Below are 25,684 nucleotides of genomic sequence, written 5' to 3' on the forward strand. Positions count from 1 at the left end.
AAGGGGAATACAAGAGGGTTTGCACTCTTTATTCTCTAAGTTACACAAAGGTATTTAGACTTCTTTGAAAAATCACATTTAAGATTAAATTTTACATTACGAAATAATTTAAAACCTTGCCCTTCAAGTAGCTTTCAGAGACTATTACATGATTAAAAGATGTCTGCCATTACCTTGAGCTGGTGGACCTTCCGGAAATGGACGAGGCACCTCCACCCTGCCTCCTCTATGAACACACTATAAACTTTTCACTGGAGCTATCGAAAGACAACATGGCCCAAAAGGTCGAAGCTTTTATAGTGGAGAGGAAGGTTTCAGAATTCTCTGGACCGAAGCCCTGGACACACCCACAAATACTATTGGTTTATTAAATAAATATCAAACATTCTTGATTGGCTACAACTTTAAGCCGGCGGGAAGAGATAGAAGAGCTAGTAACCTTAGAACACCAAAAACAAAATACAAACAATCCAGTTTTGAAAATCTGGGCACAACAAAATTCCCTTGAAATTTAATTGTCCATCCTCTCACCAGAGGAAGCACATAAATCGTTAGTAGAGTCATCTGGAGATGAAGGTCGAAATTTCTTCAGATAAGAGTTTCACTATTCATATTATAGATGGCCTTCTAAAACGCGCTTAGTTTGAATGTACGGAGTTCGTGTACCTCCGTTACAATAATAATAATAATAATAATAATAATAATAATAATAATAATAATAATAATAATAATAATAATAATAATAATAATAATGTCTTGTTGGGAATTTAGTAGATAACAATTTTACTATTTTCATCACAAAACCTGAGGTAGCTTTCCAAAAAAAAATTTGAAGGAAAGGTTGTAGCTGATCTATCTGGTATATTGAATCTACGGCCAAAACAAACATAGATGACGGAGTAAAAAGTAACATTCAAAACATGCATTATAATCAAATCTGAAGAAAATTAACATCCTAAAAATAGAGGAGAAATAGAAAGACATTTCGTGGGAGGTATAATTTCGTAGAATAAAGCTGAGAACAAAGAAATCTAAAATTTTGCAAAATATTTAAATCGCCCAGCGCTGGGTTTGTGTATAGTGCTTGGTGACGTCAGCAGTCTTTGAGTAGTGGGGACAGAATGCTTTTGGAGTGTTCAGTAGGCCGTCAGGCTGTTGTTTACGCCGATATGCACAGCCGAGTGTTGCCGTCGCAGATCGCAGCACGGTTTCGCGAGAATGATATTTATTTGCTACGGGCAGGAAGTGGTGGAATATAAATTTCTCAAAACTCGTACTTCCTAGCAACTTAGAACATATTTTTCGGGTTTCATTCAACCATCAAGTTTTGTTTTAACGTCGAAATGTTCCAGTTGAGCTTTGTTGGTTTTTTTTCAGTTGCTTTACGTCACACCTACACTGATAGGTCTTATGGCGACAATGGGATTGAAAAGGGCGCGGAGTGGAAGGAAGCGCCCGTGGCCTTAATTAATGTACAGCCCCCAGCATTTGCCTGGTATGAAAATGGTAAAGCACAGTAAACCTTTTTCAGGGCTGCGGGCAGTGGGTTTCGAACCCTTCATCTCCCGAATGCAAGCTCACATCTGCGCGCCCCTATCCATATGGCCAACTCGCTCGGTTTGTCGGCTTTTATTTGACAATATATATGTTTTGATCTTCCTCCTAAACCCCTCTTTCATTATTGACTAATGAAACAAAACGAAGCATAAGAATTAAGCTGGACAAACAGAGCTCAAGTACAAGAATTCATCAGTTGGATCAGCCTTTTTCCACGCTGAAGTAACAAACATCAATTAAACAGACAGACAAAAATTTAGATATTTATCCAATCGTCAAAGAATGATCAAAAACACGCAACTAACTACTTGTCTGATCAAAACGATCACTAAAAAAATTGACACTTCAGTTTCATTTGTGTAGAATTACTTGCCGGCCCCGTGGTATCGTGGTAGCTTTCCTGCCTGTTACCCGTAGGACTCGGGTTCGATTCCCTGTCTGGTCAAGCATTTTTACCTGGACTGAAGGCTGGTTCGAGGTCCACTCAGCGTACGGGTTACAATTGAGGAACTATTTGACGGCGAGATACCGGCCCCGGCCTAGCAAACCAAGAAAAACGGTCGAGAGGACACTCTTAATCTGCTGAGCAGTGGTCCTGGGTAGTCTATGGCCCGTCGGGGCTGTTGCGGGATGGGTTTTGGTTTGGTTTGTTTTTTATTCATATAATTAATTATTAATTTATTTATTTACCTTCCTTCTTTATTTCTTAATCCATTTACCCTCCAGGGTTGTTTCTCCCTCGGGCTCAGCGAGGGGTCGAACCCACCTCTACCGCCTCAAGGACACTGTCCTGGAGCGTGAGACATTGGGTCGAGGATACAACTGGTAAGAGGAACTGTATCTCGCCTAGGCGGCCTCACCTGCTATACTGAGCAGGGGCCTTGTGAGAAAATGGGAAGTTTGGAAAGGAGAGACAAGGAAGAGGGAAGGAAGCGGCCGTGGCCTTAAGTTAGGTACCATCCTGGCATATGCCTGGAGGAGAAGTATGAAACCACGGAAAACCATTTCTACGATGGCCCACGAGGGAAACGAACCCTCATCTACACAGTTGTCGTCCCGAGACTGAGTGGACCCCGTTCGAGCCCTCGTACGGCTTTTCAAAATTTCGCGGCAGAGCCGGGAATCAAACATGGGCGTCAGAGCGTGGCAACTAATCACACTAACCATTACACCATAGAGGAGGACTATTTATTTACTTACCACAGTAAATACATAAATGGTTCTGTGAAACGGATGCCTGTCAGGAGGAGCTAATTCGTGTAGTACACTAATATACAGGCAATAATTTGAATTGACGTTGGTATGACGTCAATCATCATACTCTTTTCTATTTCACTTTAGCGCATTGTTACTGGTAATTACTACTCAATACATAGTATTTTTAGCAAAGTATTGAATGAGACCAGATAGGAGGTAGGAAAAGAATAACGTATCATCACCAAATGAGCTATCAGTATAAGGAATACTGGACGGACTCGGTGCGATGAATTCTGGGTAGAGTAAGAATGGGGTCATATAATGATAATAAAAACCGAAATAATAACCAAAGGGTTGGCCTCTATGGTGTAGTGGTTAGCGTGATTAGCTGCCAAACCCGGAGGCCCGGGTTCGATCCCCGGCTCTGCCACGAAATTTGAAAAGTGGTACGAGGGCTGGAACAGGGTTCACTCAGCCTCGGGAGGTCAACTGAGTAGAGGTGGGTTCAATTCCCACCTCAGCCATCCTGGAAGTGGTTTTCCGTGGTTTCCCACTTCTCCTCCAGGCAACTGCGGGGATGGTACCTAACTTACGGCCACGGCCGCTTCCTTCCCTCTTCCTTGTCTATCCCTTCCAATCTTCCCATCCTCCACAACGCCCCTGTTCAGCATAGCAGGTGAGTCCTTCTGGGCGAGGTGCTGGCCCTTCTCCCCAGTTGTATTCCCCGGACCGATGTCTGACGCTCCAGGACACTGCCCTTGAGGCGTTAGAGGTGGGATCCCTCGCTGAGTCCGTGGGAAAAACCAACCCTCGTGTGTAAACAGATTAAGAAAGAAATAATAACCAAAGGAAACATTAAGGGAATAACTTGTCCTTGGATGGGTTACAAAGGTATGAAGGGTAAGTGTGATTGCCCATTCATTCAGTATCCAAAAAAAATGGGAATGATCGAACAACTAAATATATAGTGATATCCGAGGACGGGGAGAATGAGGAAACGTGGAGTGAGAGACAGCTTGTTGAATATATTACAATCTATATACAGTGTGATTCAGCAGCCCCTTCCAATATCGTTTGCTGCAGCCCAACTAACGTGCACATGGTTATAGGGGTGCGATTGCCCTGCAGACGGACTGTATGTTAGTAATGTTAAGTGAGCACATTTTGCACACGATTCTGAACCCTAGTACAACGATATATCATCCGTTCACAAAACATAACGCCTTGAAATCATGTAGCAACGCCCTTTTACCATGCAACTATGTTAATGTGTCGTGCCTCGTGACCGGGTGTAACGAAGAGGGGGATCAATGCATAAAACTAGGTAACAGTGCAGTAAGTAATGTCTTAAACACCGAACGGGATGGCGTATGTACTCTGCTCTCGTCGTATTACCAGCATGTTTCCAGCAGTGTAGCGTAGCGTAGCGGATATAGTTAAACGTTCACCTAGCATTCGACGGAACGTTCCAGCGGCGGTTCGAATGCGGTATCGTCCAAATATTGTTTCATCGGTATGATGATTGAATAAGTAAACACAGGCCGACGTTCGCCAGATCCAAACAGTAGAATGACGCTGTTATTCATCTTGTGCCCTGCGCATACTCCGCTGGTTAGGGCCTGAATGTACTCTAATTTCTGCTGTCATTCGGGATGTTTTCTACAGAGGAATACGTTGACATGCTCCTCACTTATGGGGAAGCAAGACAAAACGCGTGCGAGGCACTACGTCTGTACCAAGAACGGTATCCCGACAGGCGACACCCGGCTGCTACGATATTCCGCTGTGTTGAAAGACACCTAAGAACAACAGGCGTGATTTCCAACCAGCCACCAGTCCGCGATAGGCCCGTTACATCGCCTGAAACAGAAGAGACCGTTCCGGAGACACCTCGTAATAATCCACACATCAGAACAAGGGCGATTGCACGTCAGGTGAATAACAGCCAGCCGTCCATCTGGCGAATACTGCAGGAACATCAATTTCACCCATACCATCTTGAGCTACACCAAGAGATCCATGGGCGGGATTTCGAAGCTCGTTTGGAGTTCTGTCGGTTGCTATTAGGCAGGCTGGACAGTGATGCAGCATTCGTATCGCATATCTTGTTCTCGGACGAATCTCGCTTCTACAATAACCGGAACTTCAAACGCCACAACATGCACTACTGGAGTTCGGACAAACCTCACTGGGTGCGACAGGCGGTCCATCAGGTACGATGGAGAGTGAATTTTTGGTGTGGAATCTTGGGGGATCGCCTGATTGGACCTTATTTCTTTAAGGGCCATTGGACGGGTCCACGCTACCTGCACTTCCTACGTCAGGAACTCCCACTGCTGCTGGAGGATGTGCCCTTGCACGATCGTTTGACGATGTGGTTGCAACAGGATGGAGCTCCACCACATTCGACTTTGCCCTTTCGTAATCATCTGAACGTGGAACTGCCAAGGAAATGGTTTGGACGAGGGGACCCTGTTCCTTGGCCCGCCAGATCACCGGATTTAACGCCGTTAGACTTCTTCTTATGGAGACATTTGAAGAACATCGTTTACACTCAAGCACCGGAAAACCCCCGACAAGCTCCGGCAACTCATCACGGACGCCTGCCGAGCAATTACACCTGGAATGCTTCAGCGCGCAATACGATTTATTGGGCACCGGGCCCGAATGTGCATAAAACAAAACTGTCATCACGTCGAGCATTTGGTGGGATGAAACATTGTCAGGGCAGTTGTATTCCTACGATTTCCGGTCTGCATGTGTCCAACTTGCAAACTAACCGACCCTTCTTAGGGCCACAAACACATTAATTCACACACAATTTGCATGAAAGCGGGTATTGAACTTACATTGCGTGCGGTGCGTATTGAACCCTTTGGTTCATGCTGAAGGATACGTACCTTCCTTACCCATCAGCAAAAGTTCATGAGATCTGTCCCTTGGGTCGTATCGGGTTCTTCGTCACTTGCTGAGGTAAAGGTAGGGTTCAGTAATTCTAATCTATTTACTCAAATGAAAGGTCTGTTTAAAAAATATTCCTATTTATTCAAGTAATCTCTGAAGAGTTAATCATTTTATCATCGGTATCATTTGAAATCCAATCGTGTCCACTCGACACCACAATCATTTTGCAGAAAGTCAGAACACTGGTGTGAGCCTTTGACATAACTGCCTGATGGGTATCCTTACTAGAAACCATTGTCTCAATTATTAATTAAAGAAAAGAAAGTCTGGAAATCCTTAGATTCGGCTTCCATGTGAGACTATATGTACCATCATAGTGATTCTTTATGGTCCAGTCCTCGTAACACGAACTCTGGACTCTGGGTATAATTAAGTCAGTCCAATCGGTGTGTGCCACACAGTGGTTATACGGCATGGACCCTTAACTGAATCGATGTGACCTGCGACTATATCACGGACCGAAATCTAAACTTCTAAGTTACTTTAAAGTCATTGTGGATGATGACCGCAAGGAAAATGATGCTACGGTGGCATATGACCCTACTCTAAGTCACTGAGGTTGATGACCCCATGACCATCCAAGTTTCTAAGCTGAAAGCTAAACACAATTAAGTTACATCGGTTGATGACCAAGGTTTCCACTTTACTAACCCCAGCACATTTACTGCTTCATCAATAAAAGTCAAATAATGCAACAACAACAATGCTCACAATACTTTGTGGCAGTAAAACCCATTACCTTCGGATATGTCCCCTTAATCGTTATGTTAACATTTACATATTCCCCAGAAAAATAAACTAAGATTTCCAGAATGCATCTTCAAGTCATTCGCTTGATTTAAAGTTATTTCAAAATACGTTTCCACTGAATTTAATAATTAAATGAAATTAAATGATTTAATGAAATATTAATGAACAACAAATTCTATCTCTCGGCCCGATGACCTCGATGTTAGGCCCCTTTAAACAACAAATATAATCAAATTCTATCTCCGTGGACGAATGGTTTCTTTCATAAGTCCCTACATAAGTCTTGACGTAATTCATTTTAATCATGTTGGATGGATATCGTCGGTAGCTGGAAAAACTTTACATCACTTATTTCCAGTATATATCTTGTTTCGTGACATCACACTTTAATTTAATACTAACCACTATTACTACTTGAATAACCCTGATAATTAAGTACAAAACCATAAGTAACTCGCCGTACAATGTTAAACGATTACGATGTCATATCTTTGTCATATCATTTCCGTGAAGTTTTTGTGCGCCCCTCACAAACAAAACAATCATCATAACCATCGCTCTATATTTTGGACAACCCTGAAATTGGCTAACCTCGCTCATTATACTCTAAGTTCGTGGTCTCGAATGTACATTACAGTCTCAATTAAACAAATTTACAGTATCCAATAACATACACGTTATTCCCGGATGAAAATTTCAACTACATTCCGTAAATATTGATATCTACTGCCAAGAAATGCGATCTCGAGTCAATGCGTAACACACTCTGTACGTTCCGTTATTCGAGCTGCGAACTCCTATCAGCTGACGGCATTGAGACGCGACCCTCACTCTGCTGTGATATGAAACATCTGTTCGTTCTGCCTGACTGGCTTCTCAGAATGAAACCTTTAAACTTCACCGACAATTAAACAAATTCGATATTTCTGACCAGCAAAGTGCACATAGATTATACTTCAAAATTCCCTACTATAATTGTACACGTCGCAAATTAATACCGGCATGGATGCTCGCATTCTACTTTCCATACCAAACATTACACAAAATCTTCCTCGGCCTTATACATATCGCGGAACATTTATAGGCTTCCAATCACCTGATTCACAAATCCCATCTCAGCTCATACGACAACTCTGAACTCTCGTCTCCATTCGACGGCTCTCACTGACAAACAAGACTGGAAATAAAATACTTGGAATCCACGACGCATAATACGTACTAATACATTAATAATGAATACTTCGCATAATGATCTCGTATTTTCCAAAACTGGATTTCACAAAATGACTGTCAAAATTCTACCATTTATGTTGTCAGTCAGACACAGTTTAAATGGACATAGAATAACGTTTCATTCCGTGACAAAATTCACCACTCTATATTCTCAACCCGACAGTGCGCTTCCACTCGATTGAAAATGGTAACCATGGATTTCTTACATTATTTTCGTCAAAATTTAAACAGAAAAATTTTACGTCACATAAAATTATCTCAATTAACATCACAAAAGTACAGGCAATAAATTCACGGAAATTGACGATCTACTCTGGACGTGATATCACTTCGAAGCCCTCACTAATAACTTTTACATGTCATACGGCACTCACAATATTTGAAATTTATCCAAGCAGAAAGTAAAACAAATGACCTTTCGTCATATTTTGACATTCGCCAAAAAACATAGGGGTAACCAACTGCGTCATAAAAACCCATTTCAAATGCACATAAGTTTGACATCACAAAACAAGATATACTAGGTGGTAAGATGTCAAGGCACCTACCTTAAATCGACGTCGGATTCCATCCTCGGATCACCAGTGACCTTCCGTCGCTTTATCTAGCCATTTTACATTTCTGGCTGTACATCATAATATTTATTTATTTCCTGGAACTAAACATTAAAAAAAGAAATACCCTTCGCACGTGTCTCCGTTGATCGCACTCGACTGATGGTAGTTACTGCCCTCACACGAATTACTTTTACAACACAGAAATATTTTACAGCTTTATACTTCTTCTGCAATATCTTGACCGTCCTTTTTATAAGACTACCTTTGCTCAAACAAAATCCATTTGGATTCAAGACTCCAGCCACATCGGCCAAAATCTGTTTCGTCGGACTTAGTCTACTTTTGTGGCTTCATTTACAGAACAGTCTAACTCTCTCGCGCAAGATTCAATAACACAATGCAGGGGTTTCATCATGGCGTCCCTTCTATTTTTATAGCCATTACCCCCTCTCTCCAGGCATTTTCCCTTTGCCGCCAAGAAAATTTACGTAATTTTTCTGACTTAAATGAACCGTATTTAAAAGAGTTTTGGATGTAACCATGTATTTGTTAACTCACTAGCAGTTAACTCACTGAACTCACTGAACATTTAAGATTTATACTTATTAATTTAACTGGTTAGATGACCTCATTTGATAGGCACTATTTTTCTGTCGACTTCGCGTGGTGACGCTATACATGCGCGCTCTTCTGAAATTATCCACCGAAATGGCTTAGCAGTCTCAAACTTTCTTCTGTATCCTTCCACGTACGACACGTGCGGATGACGTCACGTATCCCAGAGCGTGGGACCGAAAGTAGCTACCCCCTCGCCACGTGTCACTCCCGTGATATCAAAAAAAATGTTCAGAAATGTAGTAAGTTTTCATACTTAAAATTCTTTAGGGCACAAAGGTCATGGGTTCAGTATTAAACAAATATTTCAAAAATGTTTAATCTTCACCCCGAACACGAAACTCCCACCCGACATGCAAGCCCACTCCGCCGTGCCTTTTGCAAACTACACTACAGTTCAGTACGGCACACTGGGCAGCTTATAGCAAATATTAGGTTTACTGCCGTCACAGTATCAATTAAGTGTTTCTTCGGCGTGTCAGGTTCATATGATCTAGAAGGCACACATATGTCTTCAGTGTTTAATACGAGTATAACATTACGGCGTCCTATCATGGTGAGGTGGCAAATACCAAGATATCCAGTTGTGTTGTCTGAGCATACCTACAGGGCAGATGTTTTCAGGACGGCATGAATATTGTGGGTTGCATAAAACTACATTGGAAGGGGCGGATGAATCACGCTGTATATATAAAATAACATATCCTGACTGACTGATTCATCATCGCCGAGCCTAAACTACTGGACATAAAGTAATGAAATTTTGAGGATGCATTTATATTACAATGTAGGTGCTCTCTAAGGGAGAATTTTTGGATATCCCTTCGCTAAGGGGGCGACAAGGGTGGTGAATTTTTAAAATGAATGTATATAAATCTTAAAAACTGAATAGTTTAAAGATGTAAAAATTGGTATTTAGAATCTAATGTACTTTAAATATAAGGAGAAGCCTTCGTGGCTCAGGCTGCAGCGCGTTGGTCTCTCACCGCTGAGTTCCGTGGTTCAAATCCCTGTCAATCCATGTGAGATTTGTGCTGGACAAAGCAGAGGCGGGATAGGTTATTCTCCGGGTACTCCGGTTTTCCCTGCCATCTTTCATTACAGCAACACTCTCCAATATCATTTCGTTTCATCTGTCAGTCATTAATCAATGCTCCAGAGGAGTGCGACAGGCCTCGGCAGCCGGCACAATTCCTATCCTCGCCGCAATATGGGGCATTCATTCATTCCATCCCTGACCATGTCACTGACTGAAAACAGGTTGTAGATTTTCTTACCTTTAAAAATAAGGAAACAGGTATGTTTTTGTTTTCGAAAAATCCTCTGAAGCGGGTGAAAAAAGGTGAAAATGTGGTTGAATACCTTTCATGAAGATCCTTATATCTCAAAAACTGAAGATGTTGCAGTCACGAAGATTGGTATTTGGAATCTCCTTTAAGAATAAAGAAACATATTTTTGTTTTGGGAAAATCTACTTAAGAGGGGATAAGCAGGTGTAACAAAGGGGGCGAGTTTTTAAAATGGGTATTTCTACAATATATCTCAATATCGTAACATGTTACAAACGTGAAAATTGCCATTTGGAATCCCCTGTAAAAGTAAAGGAACGCGAATATTTTTTTTCTGAAAATCCTCTGGAGCGGAAGTGTTAAAGGGAGTGAAATTCCAAAATGAGCATATATACAGTAGGTCTATGTCTTAAAAACTTAACATACTCTAGACGTGAAAATTGTTACTTTAACCTCTTTTAGAAATAAATTAACACGTATTTTTTGTTTTCGGAAGAACATAAGGTGGGGTAAAAATGACTGGAAAAGGGGGTTGAATTATTTTTATTAGGATACTGGTATCACCAAAACTGAAGATATTACATACGTGAAAATAGGTATTTGGAATCTCCGTTAAAAATAAAGAAGCATGAACTTTTTATTTTTAGAAAATTCACTTAAGTGGGTAGTAAAGAGGAACTGTAAAAGGTTTGAATTATTTTTATTAGTATGCCTATATCTCATAAACTAAAGATGTTACCGACATTTAAATTTGCATTTGAAATCTTCTTTAAAAATCAAGAAACATATATTTTTTGTTTTCGGAAAATCCACTTACGGGGCTGGGGTGGGTGAAAAGAAGTGAAGAAAGTTTTGAAATATTCTTATGAGGATACTTACATATCAAATACTGAAGATGTTACAGACGTGAAAATTGGTATTTGGAATCTCCCTTGAAAGTAGGGGAACATGCAAAATTTGTTTTCTGAAAATCCACTAGGGAAATTGTTAAAGGGGGTGAATTTATAAAATGAGCATGTATGTATGTTGGGTATTCAGCCCGAAGGCTGGTTGGATCCTCAACAGGTTCAACATTAGCTGTCATAGATGGCCTAGGTGTCACTGAAGAGGCGTACTAGGGAAATGAGAAGTGAGGCAGTTTCCCGTTGCTTTCCTCACCGAGCCAGAAGTTGCTATTGCACATCAGTCTGCCAAGCCCACTGAAATGCCTGTACCAACCGACCCTATGAGCGACATTTTCACACCATTCATAGCAGGGACTGGCTGCATAGAATGGCATTACTAGCATCGCTCATACCTCAGTCACTTCCATATTGTCAAAGCCAAGGAAGAGACTGAGACAGGTCAATGAAAGTAACAAGATTGCTCTAGCCCATACCAGAATACATAGCACACTGTAAACACTGCATCTTGCCAGCAAAGGCATAAAATGAGCATATCTACAGTATATCTCAAAAACTTAACATATTACAGACATGAAAACTGGTATTTTTAATCCTTTAAAATTAAAGTAACACGTATGGTTTTGTTTCGGTAATATTAAGGGGTGGGGTTGTAAGAAAGGACTGAAGGAAATGTTGAATTATTTTTATGAGGATACTTATATCTAAAAAGCTGAAGATGTTACAGACAAGAAAATTTGTATTTGGAATCTCCTTTAAGAATAAAGGATCTAACACTCATTTGAACCACATACTAAAGAATTTTAATGTTTTAAACCATATCTTATTTAACATCTAGCATGTAAAATCGACCAACCTGTGAACTTTTGATTTTGTACGTCGAACAGTAATGGAGGAATGAATACTTTTTAAGGGGTGAATGTTTTTTTGTTTCAGGGGAGAGGATGGTGGAGTCAACTTAAAGGGGGGAGGGTGTAAAGGGAGTTGAGTTATTTTTATGAGGATACAAATAAGAAGTGGACTAAAACAATACACTCGTAAGGGCGTTGTGACTGGGAGGTGAGGAATGATGACATAAATGTGCATTTATACGAAGCCGTTTGAATTAGGAAGTTAACATTTCAAACGGTATCCTAGGTACTATAAAGCAGAAAGTTTGAAACAAATTTAACCGCTCAGAGAGTTAAAGATCCGAAAAAATATATTCATTCCTTCCTCCGAAACGAATTAACGTACGAAGACAAAATTCCAAATAGCGGTATATATTTTAAATCCTAGGTGTGGAACAGGAAGTATATTTTAACGTTCCACCCCTTAAATGTTAAATACGGTTAGCTCCGTAAGCGACATTATTCATCCCTCCAAAACCGTCTGACGTACAAAGTTGTAATTTTACGAGAAAGGTCTTCTTTTATGTCGCACACTTCAAAATATTTCTCTCCTGAAGGGGTGTATATGGTGATTGACCTTCAAAACCAAAATATCCATTCTTCCTAAATCGTTTCAGGCACGAACTTAATTTTGTTTATGAAGGGTAGTCTTCTATATCCTATAAAAACATTCACCCCTTAAAAAGTATTAATTCCTCCATTACTGTTCGACGTACAGAATCAAAATTTCACAGGTTGGTCGCTTTTACATCCTCGATGATAAATAAGATAGGGTTTATAACATTCAAGTTCTTCAGTATGTGGTTGAAATGAGTGTTAGGTCAGAAAATAAATAGTCATTCCCCAAAAACCGTTTGATGTACGAAGTGAGGGCGTATTTCACAGGCTCAGCTGACAGTGGATAGTTAAATAATAACTTTCAGTTTAAAACTTTATTGAAGCCCGGGTATCTTGCTAGTGTACTAACAGTTAGACTTATTTGTTTCAACAAAATATCCACAGATTTCCAGGTACATTTGTTTGTTTCCTATCTGATCCTGGTATCATTGAACTAGAGGAATCACTGTAAAGAAAGTCCTCAGTTTGTTCACTTACTTTAGTGTGACTAAATCAGTAATTAATGTACAATATTTTGTTGGCTGTGTTCCACAGACTGCAGAGGAGTACCGTCTGGAGTACGACTCCCGGAGAGGGGTAGAATACTCACGGTTTCACGGCTACACCTACGACGGGGTCTGGGCTGTGGCGCTGGCTATCCAACACGTGGCACATCGCATTCGTCACATGCACAAGAACCAGACGGTGGTCGACTTCCGCTACCGTGATCCATTTTGGGAAGATCTCTTTCTCGAGGCCCTCAAGAACACCAGCTTTGAAGGCGTTACGGTAAGTCGAGAGACATATCCCTCTCAGATTGAAATAATGTTTTAAATGGAATAAAAATTCAGTTTTTTACGAAATAATAGTTTAGTGAAAGATAATGGTCAAAAGAAAGTCTTCATTTATTCTATGAATAGCGAATGAAATAAGATTTATTACAGTCATCCTACGGACAATACATCAGCTGGATTAATGGAACAACTTGAATTATAAGTTGTCAAACTACTGTAGTTGTCAAATAATTGGTCTGCTACAGCGTGACATCATATTTCGTATTGTGAAGTGGTATCCGTTGCACTATGATTTTTAAGGAATCCTTGTCATTTATCGAGATGAGTCCCGATCGCCAAGAAACGTATGTGCCATGCACCACTGTACAACATATTGCTCCACAGCATTGTTTATTCATGATAAAATATCAGTGAAGTAGACAATTTTAATTACTGTAATCATATTGAAAATAATATAAAATTTAAGATTATATTTTCAATGTAAATGTTATACAGTCTGTAGAATGAGAAACCGGCATTAAATCATTCAATGCGCGTGAGCCAACCAGCAAGCAACCCTCTCAGATTGAACTAAATTTTGAACTGAAATAAAAATGCAGTTTTTTACGAAATGATAGTTTAGTGAAAGGTAGTGGTCAAAATAAAGTCTTTATTTATTCTATGAATAGCGAATGAATTAAGATTTATTACAGTTATCCTACGCACTGGATTAATGGAACAATTTTAATTATATGATGCGTATTTAATCAGATTCTCACGACGTAGATACTTGAACTTGTGGTAGATATGCCTACGCAATTTTACGATTTATTCCTTTATTCTGTCAAGCGAATCATTTTTTTTAAATTTCCGTCTTTCAAAGCAAATCACAAACCATTCGAAAGTAATGTATACATTAGTCGAAAGAAAAAATACAATCAGAGGTAGATTTTGCTCACGGTGTTCAGTTGATCGGTGCAACATCTACTGCGCAAACCACAGGTTATGTTTGCTATTACAAAGCATGACTCCTCTGACAGACATTACACAAGTCGATGAGAATATGATCCTTCGTCCCACACAAAAGACCAGAAGCAGCTGAGAATAAAGCAACGCTAGTTCACTTGTGCCTTTTCCGTCGCTGATGGGCACTGGATGGTGGATTATAAGGTAATTTCTGACGTCGGGAATTCATGAATCGTGTGTCTTTCGAAAGCCACCTTAGGCTCTTAATGAAAATAATAAAATGATTATCTACTAATTTTCCAAGAATATATTACTTTATTATTATTATTATTATTATTATTATTATTATTATTATTATTATTATTATTTGCGATCAAACTGATATCTTGAAATTGTACTGATTGTTCTCCTCCCCCAAGAATTCACGTTTCGAGCATCTCAGAAAGATTTTTAAAATCTCATAATTAACGTTTCATTTTACCACAGTTACCTTTGAAGAACCAATAGAATTTTTTTTCTTGAAATAACAGAACAATTAAGATCAGTCTGGAATGCATTTTGGCAGCTATTTCGGAAATCCAGTGCTGAATGTCCGCTGGTTTATCTTCAAGGTCGAGCGTCCGCTGTCAACAACAACATAATAACAACATGCATGTCCTCTTTCCAAAGGAGCAACTAGCACTTGTGCATTGACCGAGTTTCATGACAGTACATGGCGTAATTTTACGTTTTAACTTAGCAAACGTAATGAACGTTCGGTTACTGTTCAACAGTATGACATTAGGCGTAACTTAGCCTGTTCCAATGGTTATGATTCCTGCCCCTTATTTCTACCGTGAAGGTTGAAGCGGGAAACCACGGGGCATTATCTTCAAGACGGCCTGCAGTGGAATTCGAACCACTCGTCATCCGAGTGCAGCAAACTCGCCAGAGTAGCGAGCCACTTACAACTGTGCCATGCTGCTCAGGTTGTCCAGCCCATTAATAAATAATGTCACAATGAGAACACAACTGCCAGGCTGCACAGCTGAATATGTAGCGTACTAGACTTCCACCCTTGTGCACTGAGTGTCAGACTAGTTATTCGGTGAAGAAATGGTTCTAGAGCCACGATGAACAGAAGCATAGAGAGGGGACATCCTTGACGAACTGATTTCCGTATAGGTATTTTCACAGTTAGATGTCCATTTATAATGATTCGTGAGGTGCCTGTTCTATACAGCCCTTTAATGCACTCAATCAATTTACATGGAAAGGCAAAAGTTTTCGTTGTGGACCATAGATACGGATGATTCATTCTCTCGAATGCCTAATGAAAGTCTAAACTTACGAGTGTCGTGGAAGGAAGATTCGATGAGGCTTTGTCGTGTAACAGAATTATGTTTCTCGGCACTAACAGATTGGAGATAATATTTTGACCTGATGTCCCACACGATTGCCATTGTCTGCATCTGCAGTTTTATTCGAGATACTATTATTTTAGTGAATCGCTTGTAATCTGTATTTAGCAAGGTGATCGGCCTGAAGTCTTCCATTCGTAGAGGTCTTGTGGTTTTGGGAATTAAAATAATAGTTCCGGACATGAAATCGTCCGTTAGGATGTGTGGCCTCTCTAGTATCCCTTGGTACATTTTCAACAGGTCTTGCTCTATTATGTCCCACGTTATTTTGTAGAATTCAAAAATTATTCCATCTAGGCCTGGAGAGCGATGACGCTGTGCTTGGGAAAGTGCAGAGAGTAATTCCTCTGAGGTAATATCTGCAATCAAACTTAACCCATCTTCTTTATACAATGTTGGTAGACCGTGCTGTAGGATGCTTTAAAGGCGCTGATTAATGTGTGGGTAGTCACGGAATAGTGTTGTGAAGTAGTCTGCACCAATTTGGAGGACATCTTTCATATCCGACTTTATGTGACCATGCTCATCCCGGAGTTTAGTAATTGCTTTCCTATTGTTTTTATTAATTTAGATTCACTTTAACCCTACGGTCTTATCGTGACTTCTAACTGTAGAAAAAACCTACAACCTGTTTTCCAGTCATTGACCGGGTCAGGGAAGTAATGAATGAACCATATATAGGCTATTAGTACGATGGGGTCGCCACTCCCAAAGTGATTTATTAATGAATGATAGATGCTATGAAATGAGAATGGAGAGTGTTGCTGGAATGAAAGATGGCAGGGAAAACCGGAGTACCCGGAGAAAAACCTGCCCCGCCTCCGCTTTGTCCAGCACAAATCTCACATGGAGTGACCGGGATTTGAACCACGGTATCCAGCGGTGAGAGGCCTACGCCCTGCCGTCTGAGCCACGGAGGCTCTTTCTAACTGTAGAATTTACATTAAATTACAGTAGAGTGAAGATTGAAAGGAATATAAAGGATTTTGGTACTTTAAAACTGAACCGTTAAATTTTTTAATAGAGACCAGTGTCTTTGAAAAACGTGATAATTTGTTTGCACAGTGAAGGAGATGAGAGTGTCCCCTTAATATCCTTATGTATACCGTGGTACTGGCGCCATTTGTCATACAGTGAACAGTCTGTAATGATGTGCTTCACAGTCAACACACTGTTGCATGCTGTACAGATGGGAGGCAGTTTCTTCTCAAGGAGGACTTATCTATGAGTGGCCGATCCGTATTCTAGATATTAGGACTTGATCTTGCCTGTGAAGGTTGTGAAGACAGTGTTGTACTGTAGATTCCGTTGTTACTTCTTTGAGTTTGCTGTTTGAAGTTTGAAGCCGTTTTATCTTCCACTGTTGGTATATTTTCGTTCTAGCATAGGCAATAATGTCAGTGTGAGGGGTAGCTATTGTTAGATCGCCTAGCGGGAGGTAAGTAGCGTCTTTAGCTGCTTGATCAGCAGATTCATTGCCTCGAATACCTCTATGAGTGGGTACCCACACAAGGATGACTTGTTTGCCTTCTTTCATGATGTTGTTAAACAACAGTTGTATTTCTTGTACAAGGATGTGTTTGGATGATGGACTTTCTATTGCGTTTAATGCACTTTTTGAATAAGAAAAAATGATGGTGTTATTACAGGTGCTGGTTTTCAAAATATATAGCGTAGCCTGCTTTATTGCGTACAGTTCATTAGAGAAGACTGTAAAGAGTTGTCAGGCAATCGGTATAGCATGGTACGTTCAGGATATATAATCCCACATCCATTTCTTTCCTCACATTTTGATCCATCAGTATAGATTGCAGTGTGCCTTGTGTATTTATTAGAAATTTCAAGAAATAATTGATGGTTGTGAAATCTGTCAATTTCATCTTTGACACTGTAATTTATTTCAAAGTTAATTGTTGGAAGGGCAATAGTCCATGGTGGAACATTAAGACAGTTGTCTGCGAGGAGTATTGGAGGGATATTTAAAATTAATTCTTCAAGAAACTTGGCTATTCTGACATTGAAGGGCTGTGGTTGAGATCCTGATTTAATGTGTGTACCTTGGTGCTTGTTAGGAAAAGCATACAACTTAATTCTTGATTCACTCATAGTTGCTACCTTGAGCGCGTAAGTCAAACTTAGTTGTCTACGTCTAATTGCGAGTGGTGGTTCATTTGCTTCTATTTGAATGCTGGCTACTGGACTGGTACGGAAGGCTCCTAGAGCAATTCGAAGAGCTGTGGACTGGATGGAATCAAGGATTTTGAGTGAAGACATTCTTGCAGAATTGTATACAATGCTGCCATAGTCTAATTTAGCACTAATAATGGCTTTGTACGTGTTCATTAGCACTTGGTAGTCTGCCCCACAGTACTTTGCCGCCAGGATCTTCATTATGTTCAGCCTTCGCAAGCAGTCATCTTTAAGGTTTTTTCAGGTGAGGTATCCAACTTAACGTAGTGTCGAATAAAACTCCTAAGATTTTCATAGTTGTTACTGTTTCAATTTTGTGATTGTCCATGTACAACTTAGCGTCTTGTACAGTATGTTTACATTTGGAGAAGAGTATACATTTGGTTTTAGTTTTGGAAAACTTGAACCCTGTAACTTTAGCCATTTTTGGATATTATAAATTGATTCTTGAAGTAACTGTTGAGTAGTTAATTTATTTCTTCCTGCACTTATTATAGTCAAATCATCGGCAAAAAGGCAAGCCTTTACTGGTAGGTGAATGTTGGAGACAATGCCATTTATTGAAACGAGGAATAATGTGACACTGATGACTGATCCTTGGGAAACTCTATTGTCAATGGTTACTTCATGTGAAAGAGTTCCATTTGCCCTGACTTGAATTCGGCGATCTTTAAGGAAATTATCAATGAAGTAAAGCATGTTTCCTGAAATATTATGTCTCATCAATGTTTCAATTAGATAGTCTTTCCACACCATGTCATATGCCTTCTCAATGTCTAAACTAACAGCTATGAGGTGCTGATTATTCAGGAAAGCTTCTCGGATTTCTGATTCTAAACATATCAGAGTATCTGTTGTTGAACGTGCTTTACGAAAACCATTTTGTGCATCACTAAAAAAGTGTATATGTTCCAAATACCAGCGTAATCTCTTGTTAACAATTTTCTCCATTAGCTTACACATTGTATTTGTCAAGGCGATGGGACGATAATTATCTGGGATCAAAACGTCCTTTCCTGGTTTGAGTGTAGGCACTACAATAGCACAACGCCATTGATCTGCAAATAGTTTGGAACTCAATATATAGTTGAAAATATCAAGTAGATAATTGAGTGCACTATGTGGAAGCTGTTTTAAAAATTCATATGGAATGGTGTCTGGGCCAGGACTAGATCTGCCGCATTTCTTGAGTTCTGTAACAATTTCTTGTAACGGTAAATTATCATTATAAGCATAGTTCGGTGGAGGTACAGTTTCACTTTAGTCTATTGGATCCCGAGTTGTTTTCATGTGAAGAAATTCAGGTTTATAATTGTTATCGCTAGAGATATCTGAAAATGATTTAGCCAGTTGATCAGCTATTTGTTGAGGTTCATTTACAATTGACCCAGCGACTGGATCTCTTAGAATTTATTGTATTTACCACTTATTCTTTGGATTTTATTCCACATAACGTTTTGTGAAATTTGGGAGGTTAAGGAGGGGGCGAATGTTAACCAGGTGGTTTTCTTACTTTATTTTATTTTATTTCGTGCTATTGCTCGACATTTCTGAAAATTGATTTTATTTTCAGGCGTAGGATTTCTTTTGTATACGTAGTAAGCACGGTTTTTATTTTTGATAGCCTCTTTACAGGAGTCATTCTACCACTGAACCGTTTTCTTGAAGGGCATAGGAGTTGCTTTTGGGATACTCTGGTCAGCAGATTTAATTTATTACTTCAGTGAAGTATTGAACAATATCATTGATGTGCTTAGAAGGAAATTTATTTGTTGGAGTTAGATAATTTAAATAGTTATTTACAGTCCTTCTAAATGATTGCCAATTTGCCTTATGTAAATTCCGTTTACAGTATTGGGGTTTTGATGTGTTGTCTGGAGAATTTTGATCATCGTTAATTATGATGGGGAAGTGGTCACTTCCTTGTAGAGTTGAATAAATTGACCAGTTAAATAGTGCAGCTATGTCTGGCGTACATATAGTTAAATCTATGCTACAGTATGTTCCGTGTGCTATATCAAAACGGGTTGGAGCAGTTGAGTTCAATAATACTAGAGTAAATTCATCTAGTATCTTCTCTATTTCTTTCCCCCTTGCATCAGTATTGCGACTACCGCATAAACTGTTGTGGCTATTAAAATCACCCACCAAAATGAAGGGCTTTGGGAGTTGGTGTATTAGGTTTCTTGAATCATCAGCGTGAGATGTACTATTCGTAGAAAAAAACATTACATACGCATATAGCTTGTGGTAGGTATAATAAAACTGCGACTGCTTCTAAATCAGTAGTTAAAGGAACCTCTTGATGGTGTAAATTATTTTTAACATAGGTAGCTACGCCTCCACTCGCATGATTTGGATTAATTCGGTTTTTATAATGTACGCTGAACTGTCTTAAATGGGAAACAAAGTTGTCTCTAAAGTTAGTTTCTTGTAGACAGACAACTGAAGGCTGATGTTTATTTAGTAGAAGTTGTAAATACTCTCGCTGTGATCGAAAACTGTTGAGGTTCCATTGAAGTAATGTTATAGTCATAAGAATGACAAACAGGTGTAGAGGGAATTTTATCATAATTATGTGAGGGAAGTAGAGTCATCGCTGGAGTAGTCTGGAACTAAACTGTTAATTGCTTCATCTAGGTTTTCACTGCTAGCCTTAAGCAGTTTCTTGACTATTCGAGTACTCCTGTTCATAATGGATTTTTCAGTGTAGTATGGATATAGTTTTTGAAAGGCTTGGGCTAAACCCTCTAGATCTTGGGTGTAATTGAAAGCTATTGTTGCTATGTCATTAACTCCAATACTGTTTCCAAAAAAGGATTGGAGTTGTAAGTAACTGAGGGGAAAGGACTGAGGGTTGGCTTCTAGAACTTGCTTAACTGGCTTAAGCATATCACTAATAGTTGTGCTTTCTTTTTCTGTCTTTGGTTTTTTGTAAGTTTGTTTTGTCTTGTGCTTCCCTGCCTGTTCACTTGTCTTAGGTTCATTTGTTAGGCGAGGTTTCTTAATATCAAGGTCTTTTCTGCCTGTAGTTTCACTGCTAGATAGTGATATTGGCCTCTTTGATCCAGCAAGCTGAACACATGACGGGTTTTGAGGACATTCTAAAGGAGAGGTTAGAGTCATTTCGACTGAGGGTAAAGGCCCACAGTCTTTATTTTGATAGCACTGAAGAGATGTAGATGTATCAGTTGTCTGAAGAGTAGTTTGTGAGGGAGTACAGGTAATATTTTCTTGACCGTTTGTTTTCATTTTTTGTGTATCCACTACCGGTACTAGTTGGGGAGATTCCGTTAGATTGATCTTGTCATGAGAATGACTGTTTTGATTTAATGAGGAACCTTAATTTCTTATTTCATCATTATCAAGACAGTTTCTAGCTAAGTGCACCTCAGTTTTACAAAGGAAGCAGGTGGGTGTGTCAGAGGATAAATCAATCCAGTAATTGGTATCCTCATATTCGACTTGGAGTGAGTCTGGAAGTTTGTTAAAGTCTTCATTTTGAACATAAATCTGTCTCCGAAAACTGAGAGTGTGGGAAAATACAAGGATTGTTAAACCTGCTCTAATAGGTGATATATTTGACATTGGTTTAATGCCGAGTTTGAGAAATTCTTCTTCAATAACAATATTAGGAATCACAGGGCAAACATTTGATAACTCGTTTGTTTTTAGTTAGGATAGGTCTTATTTCCAAGGAAACATTATTTATGAGAATCCTGGGATGTTTTGAAATTAATTCTTCAACACGCTTCTGACTTGCAAGGAAGATACATATTCTTCCATTAGATATCCGTGAAACAAATTGGATGTTACTAGGGCTAGTCACTTTTCCAATTGCTAGTATATCATCTCGGATTCTAATACCATCACAAGATTCAATAACAATAGCTTGATCTTTGGTAGGATAGGATTGCATTGCTGCAGAGTAACTTAACCTTGGATTGTTAAGAGATTGATTAAGTGTGTTAGGGACAGTAATGGAGGTTGTCATGAGGTTACCTGGTTCACCGGTATGGGTGGTAATTATGCTTTCTTTATCCTGTAGATCCATGAGGTTACTTGAGACTTGCTGATTTTCATTTAGATTCATTGAGTTAGAAAAATCTTGCCGACGCCCATCAACAGAGGCGGCCATTATCGGTTAGCCAACAGGATGAGGTTATAGTTATGAGATTTATCCTTTAATGAACACTAATCTCCACAATGCAGATTTAAAACCACACTCACTACAAAAGTAGCTTCACTCTGGTGCTTCAGACGGTAAATTTTAGCTTAGAATTACCGATTATTCAATAGTTCCAAGCGAAATTATTACACGCGAACATCATGTAAGTCACTGCCATCTTGATCTGCTTTCCTCTTCCACTTACGTCTTTCAGTCAAAATGTGAAATAGTGAAGAACGCTCTTCTTCAACTACTGAGGGCACTTTTTTCAAGGATGAAAGATGATTCTCTTGAATATCAATTATTGTGTGTTTGATTTCTTCCATTTCATTAGTGACATTATCTTTGTAACGTTCCAGACGTCACAGTGTAATTATGTTAATTTTATTATATGTAATTAATTCAGGAATTTAACGTCATGATATTTATCTTGGTATGTAATTGTATTATAATTCATGGTTGATCATTTGCTCACTATCATTTCATTACTTTGTAACTACGACTTGTAAACGAGGGCTGAATATCCTAATATTCACTTAGATTCTTGCGACATTCGTTTAAATTTAACTTGCAGTAGATTTCCTCTATCTTGCCACATCACCGAGGAAGAAGGAAGGACAAATTTAGACATCAAATTCTGGGAAAAGCGAGCACGTGTTCAAGCGTTATAACGACAGCTACCGTATTTCGACCAGAATAATTCAAACTGATCACCGCCTATATTTTCAAAGGAGCGTCATGTTGCCATGGATACTGAGTGAAAGGGCTAATAGAAGAACAGTTGATATCATGGTTAAGACCCATCAACTCTAATATCTGGAGTGGGGAGAGACGTGTCAACTGATTGGACCACGTGTAGCGACCTGTAATTAGAGCCAGAGAAGGTTATAAAAGGGCGTGTTGGAGCTCTTGGCTTCATTCTTCTTGATTCTGCATTCATTATTATTATTCTTCTGGATTCTTGATTCTTCGATCTTGTATATCGCTGTAGGTCTGTGAACTTGTCTTATGGTTGTTGTACCACAGTGGACTAGTGTGATAGTTTATCACTTCTACATTAATTACTTCGTTACCACGACGTGGTACTTAGGAATTTCTGAATGAGGGGTGTATAGCCACTCTCATCAGGAAGTACGTACAGCTCGGCTACTAGACCGGTTTGTACCAGTCTAAGACAATAGGTAGTATTAAACTAGATAGAAATGAAACTTCAGGGCACATTTTCAGTAAAGTTGGAAGGATTATTAATTGTGTATCCTCTCCACATAACCCAAGGAGGTTTTCCTAACTATGACTTAGGGCTCATCTCCAATATATGGGATAGAGCATAATAAGGAGTGTTAGTGTCGAAGCCATCTTCCAATTAGTGGTCGGTGCACTTAGCAAGGCAGGAATGGTACTTAGCTGCAGATGAAGAGATCTCAAAGACGACCGGTGATGTTCCAGCTACAAGGATGGAAGCTTTCCAAGGACCAGCAGAACAAGACTACATGGTGAGCAAACGAGTTAAAAATATTGCAAGTTTTCACGAAGTAGAGTCATTCAACTTTTTGTTAAATTCATTTCCTATTTTAAATTCAGTTCTCGTTAAACCGTCGTCATTTATATTCAATATAATAAATAGTATTTTTCTAGTTCACTTTAATCAATCTGCCTTAATTAGCATTTTGATTTCTAATTCTCCGGCTTAATGATTAGTGCACTATCACCCCACCCCTGTGATAAGAGTCCGTCCAAGCTTGATTATAAATTTTTATCTTTAAGTCATCAACTTAAAGATTGGCGCCCTTAGCTTGCATGGTTGCATTTCTCGTTCAATGATTGTTCTCCGAAAGGGGAAGTCACATAAATGCCGCTCCAACGTAGGGCGAGAAAATCATTAAGTACGGAGCAGTTAATGACAGTAACGATATCAGAATTCGTATTATGGGTAAAATTTGGATATCCACGTTGCATTAGGAGTGTTTGATTGTGGGGAGGGTCATGGCTGATCAGACGAAAGAGGAGAGGATGTTGCGCAGTGGACGGGCGATAAAAGGCAATAACGTATTGAGTTCAGAGGAAGAGTTGTGTAGTCTAGTAGAGGAAATTGAAGATAGAAGTGTAAGTAGTATGGAGAGTGAAGGCAAGCAGAAAGAATTCGGTATGGAGTCAGATGATAGTAGGATGGGGGGCGAAGCGGAAGTAAACACTAACAATGAAAGTAATAATAATGATCAGTTAATGGGAATGATGCAATTAATGTTGAGTAAGATAGAGGACAGTAAATCTGAAATAAAAAATGAATTGGAACAAATTAAAACAGATGTAGAACAAACTAAATCAGAAATTAAAAATGAAGTAGAACAAACTAAATCAGAAATTAAAAATGAAGTAGAACAAACTAAACGAGAATTAAGTAAGGCATTGAATGAACACATGGTAGAAGCTAATAAAAGGATGGACGAACATAGCAAACAGTTACAAGAATTATTTAAACAAAATGAAAGATTTAACAAGCAGATAGAGGAACAGAAAGAGATAACTAAGCAAAACAAACAAGAGGTAGAAAAGAAATTTGTAGAGCAGAGGAGTGAGTTGTTGGAATTAATTGGGAAGGAAAACAACTCTACTAGGGAGGAAGTAATGAGGCAGGTCACTAGTATTGATAAGAGAGTTGAGACTCAAAGAAGGGAAATACGGGTATTCAAAGACCACGTCCAACAAGAGATAGATACAGTAAAGCTTAGAATAGAAGATGAGACGCGGGCAAGTGAAGGAAGGTTTGCGATAGCTGAAGAGAATAAGATTGAAATTAGGACATTGAAAGAGAAGCAGGTTAATTTGGAGAGCGAAATTGATAGGAGAGACAAAGATGTAGAATGCCGGATGGAGAAAGCAGAAAATCAGTTAAAACAGGTGGCAAAGGATAAACAGGTTTTCACGGGAAAGCAATGTCTAGGAAATAGCTACATTAGGGAAATTGAACTACCTAAATTTAATGGGAAACAAACGAACCCGCTAGATTTCCTTAAGATGATAGAAAAACGATTTGAAAAGCGTCTAGAGGAAGGGTCTATGGACTGGGAAGACGTTATGGAAAATATTGACCATGCTTTTGTAGGAGAAACTCGGTCTTGGTTCATGGTATATAGGTAAACGATGACGAACCTGAAAGAATTCAGAAATAAGTTTAGAGATAAATTCTGGAATGAAGCGATACAAGCTCGGGAGAGAGAAAGGGTGGTATTTGGGAGGTACAAACAGCATGAGGGAGTCACTATGACCGAGTACTTCCTGGCCCATGTCATGATTTGTCAGAACTTAGATGGTATAACCGAGGGGTCTGATGTAGTAAGACTACTTTTGAGACATTTTCCGGACAGGGTGAGAGAAGCGGCCTGCATGCAAAGAGTTGGTACTATTCAGGAGATGGAGAACCTACTAGGCAGTTTTGATGCTTTAGGTAACCTTAGGAGTAGAACGGAGAATGTACAGAGCTTTAGTCATCACAACGGAATGAGACATAACGGAAGAACACAGAATCACGAAGCTCGCAATCAGTTCAGACCTCAGCATAACAGTAGGAGCGGAGCACTTGAATATAGGACAGGAAATTCCCAACGGGGGCCAGAGCAAGGTACTAATGAGTCCAAC

At 39.4% G+C, this 25,684-nt stretch overlaps 1 protein-coding gene across 1 annotated transcript in view; it reads left to right on the plus strand.

Moving 5' to 3' along the window:
- The window catches only part of GABA-B-R2 (gamma-aminobutyric acid type B receptor subunit 2), an 853,882-nt gene that overhangs the window by 465,789 nt on the left and 362,409 nt on the right, over window positions 1-25,684 (plus strand). Inside the window, exon 5 of the mRNA XM_067139049.2 lies at window positions 13,107-13,340. Coding sequence (XP_066995150.2) covers window positions 13,107-13,340 — 234 coding nt within the window. The remainder of the gene's footprint in view (window positions 1-13,106; window positions 13,341-25,684) is intronic.

This window comes from Anabrus simplex, chromosome 2, assembly GCF_040414725.1.
Source record: "Anabrus simplex isolate iqAnaSimp1 chromosome 2, ASM4041472v1, whole genome shotgun sequence".
NCBI lineage: Eukaryota > Metazoa > Arthropoda > Insecta > Orthoptera > Tettigoniidae > Anabrus > Anabrus simplex.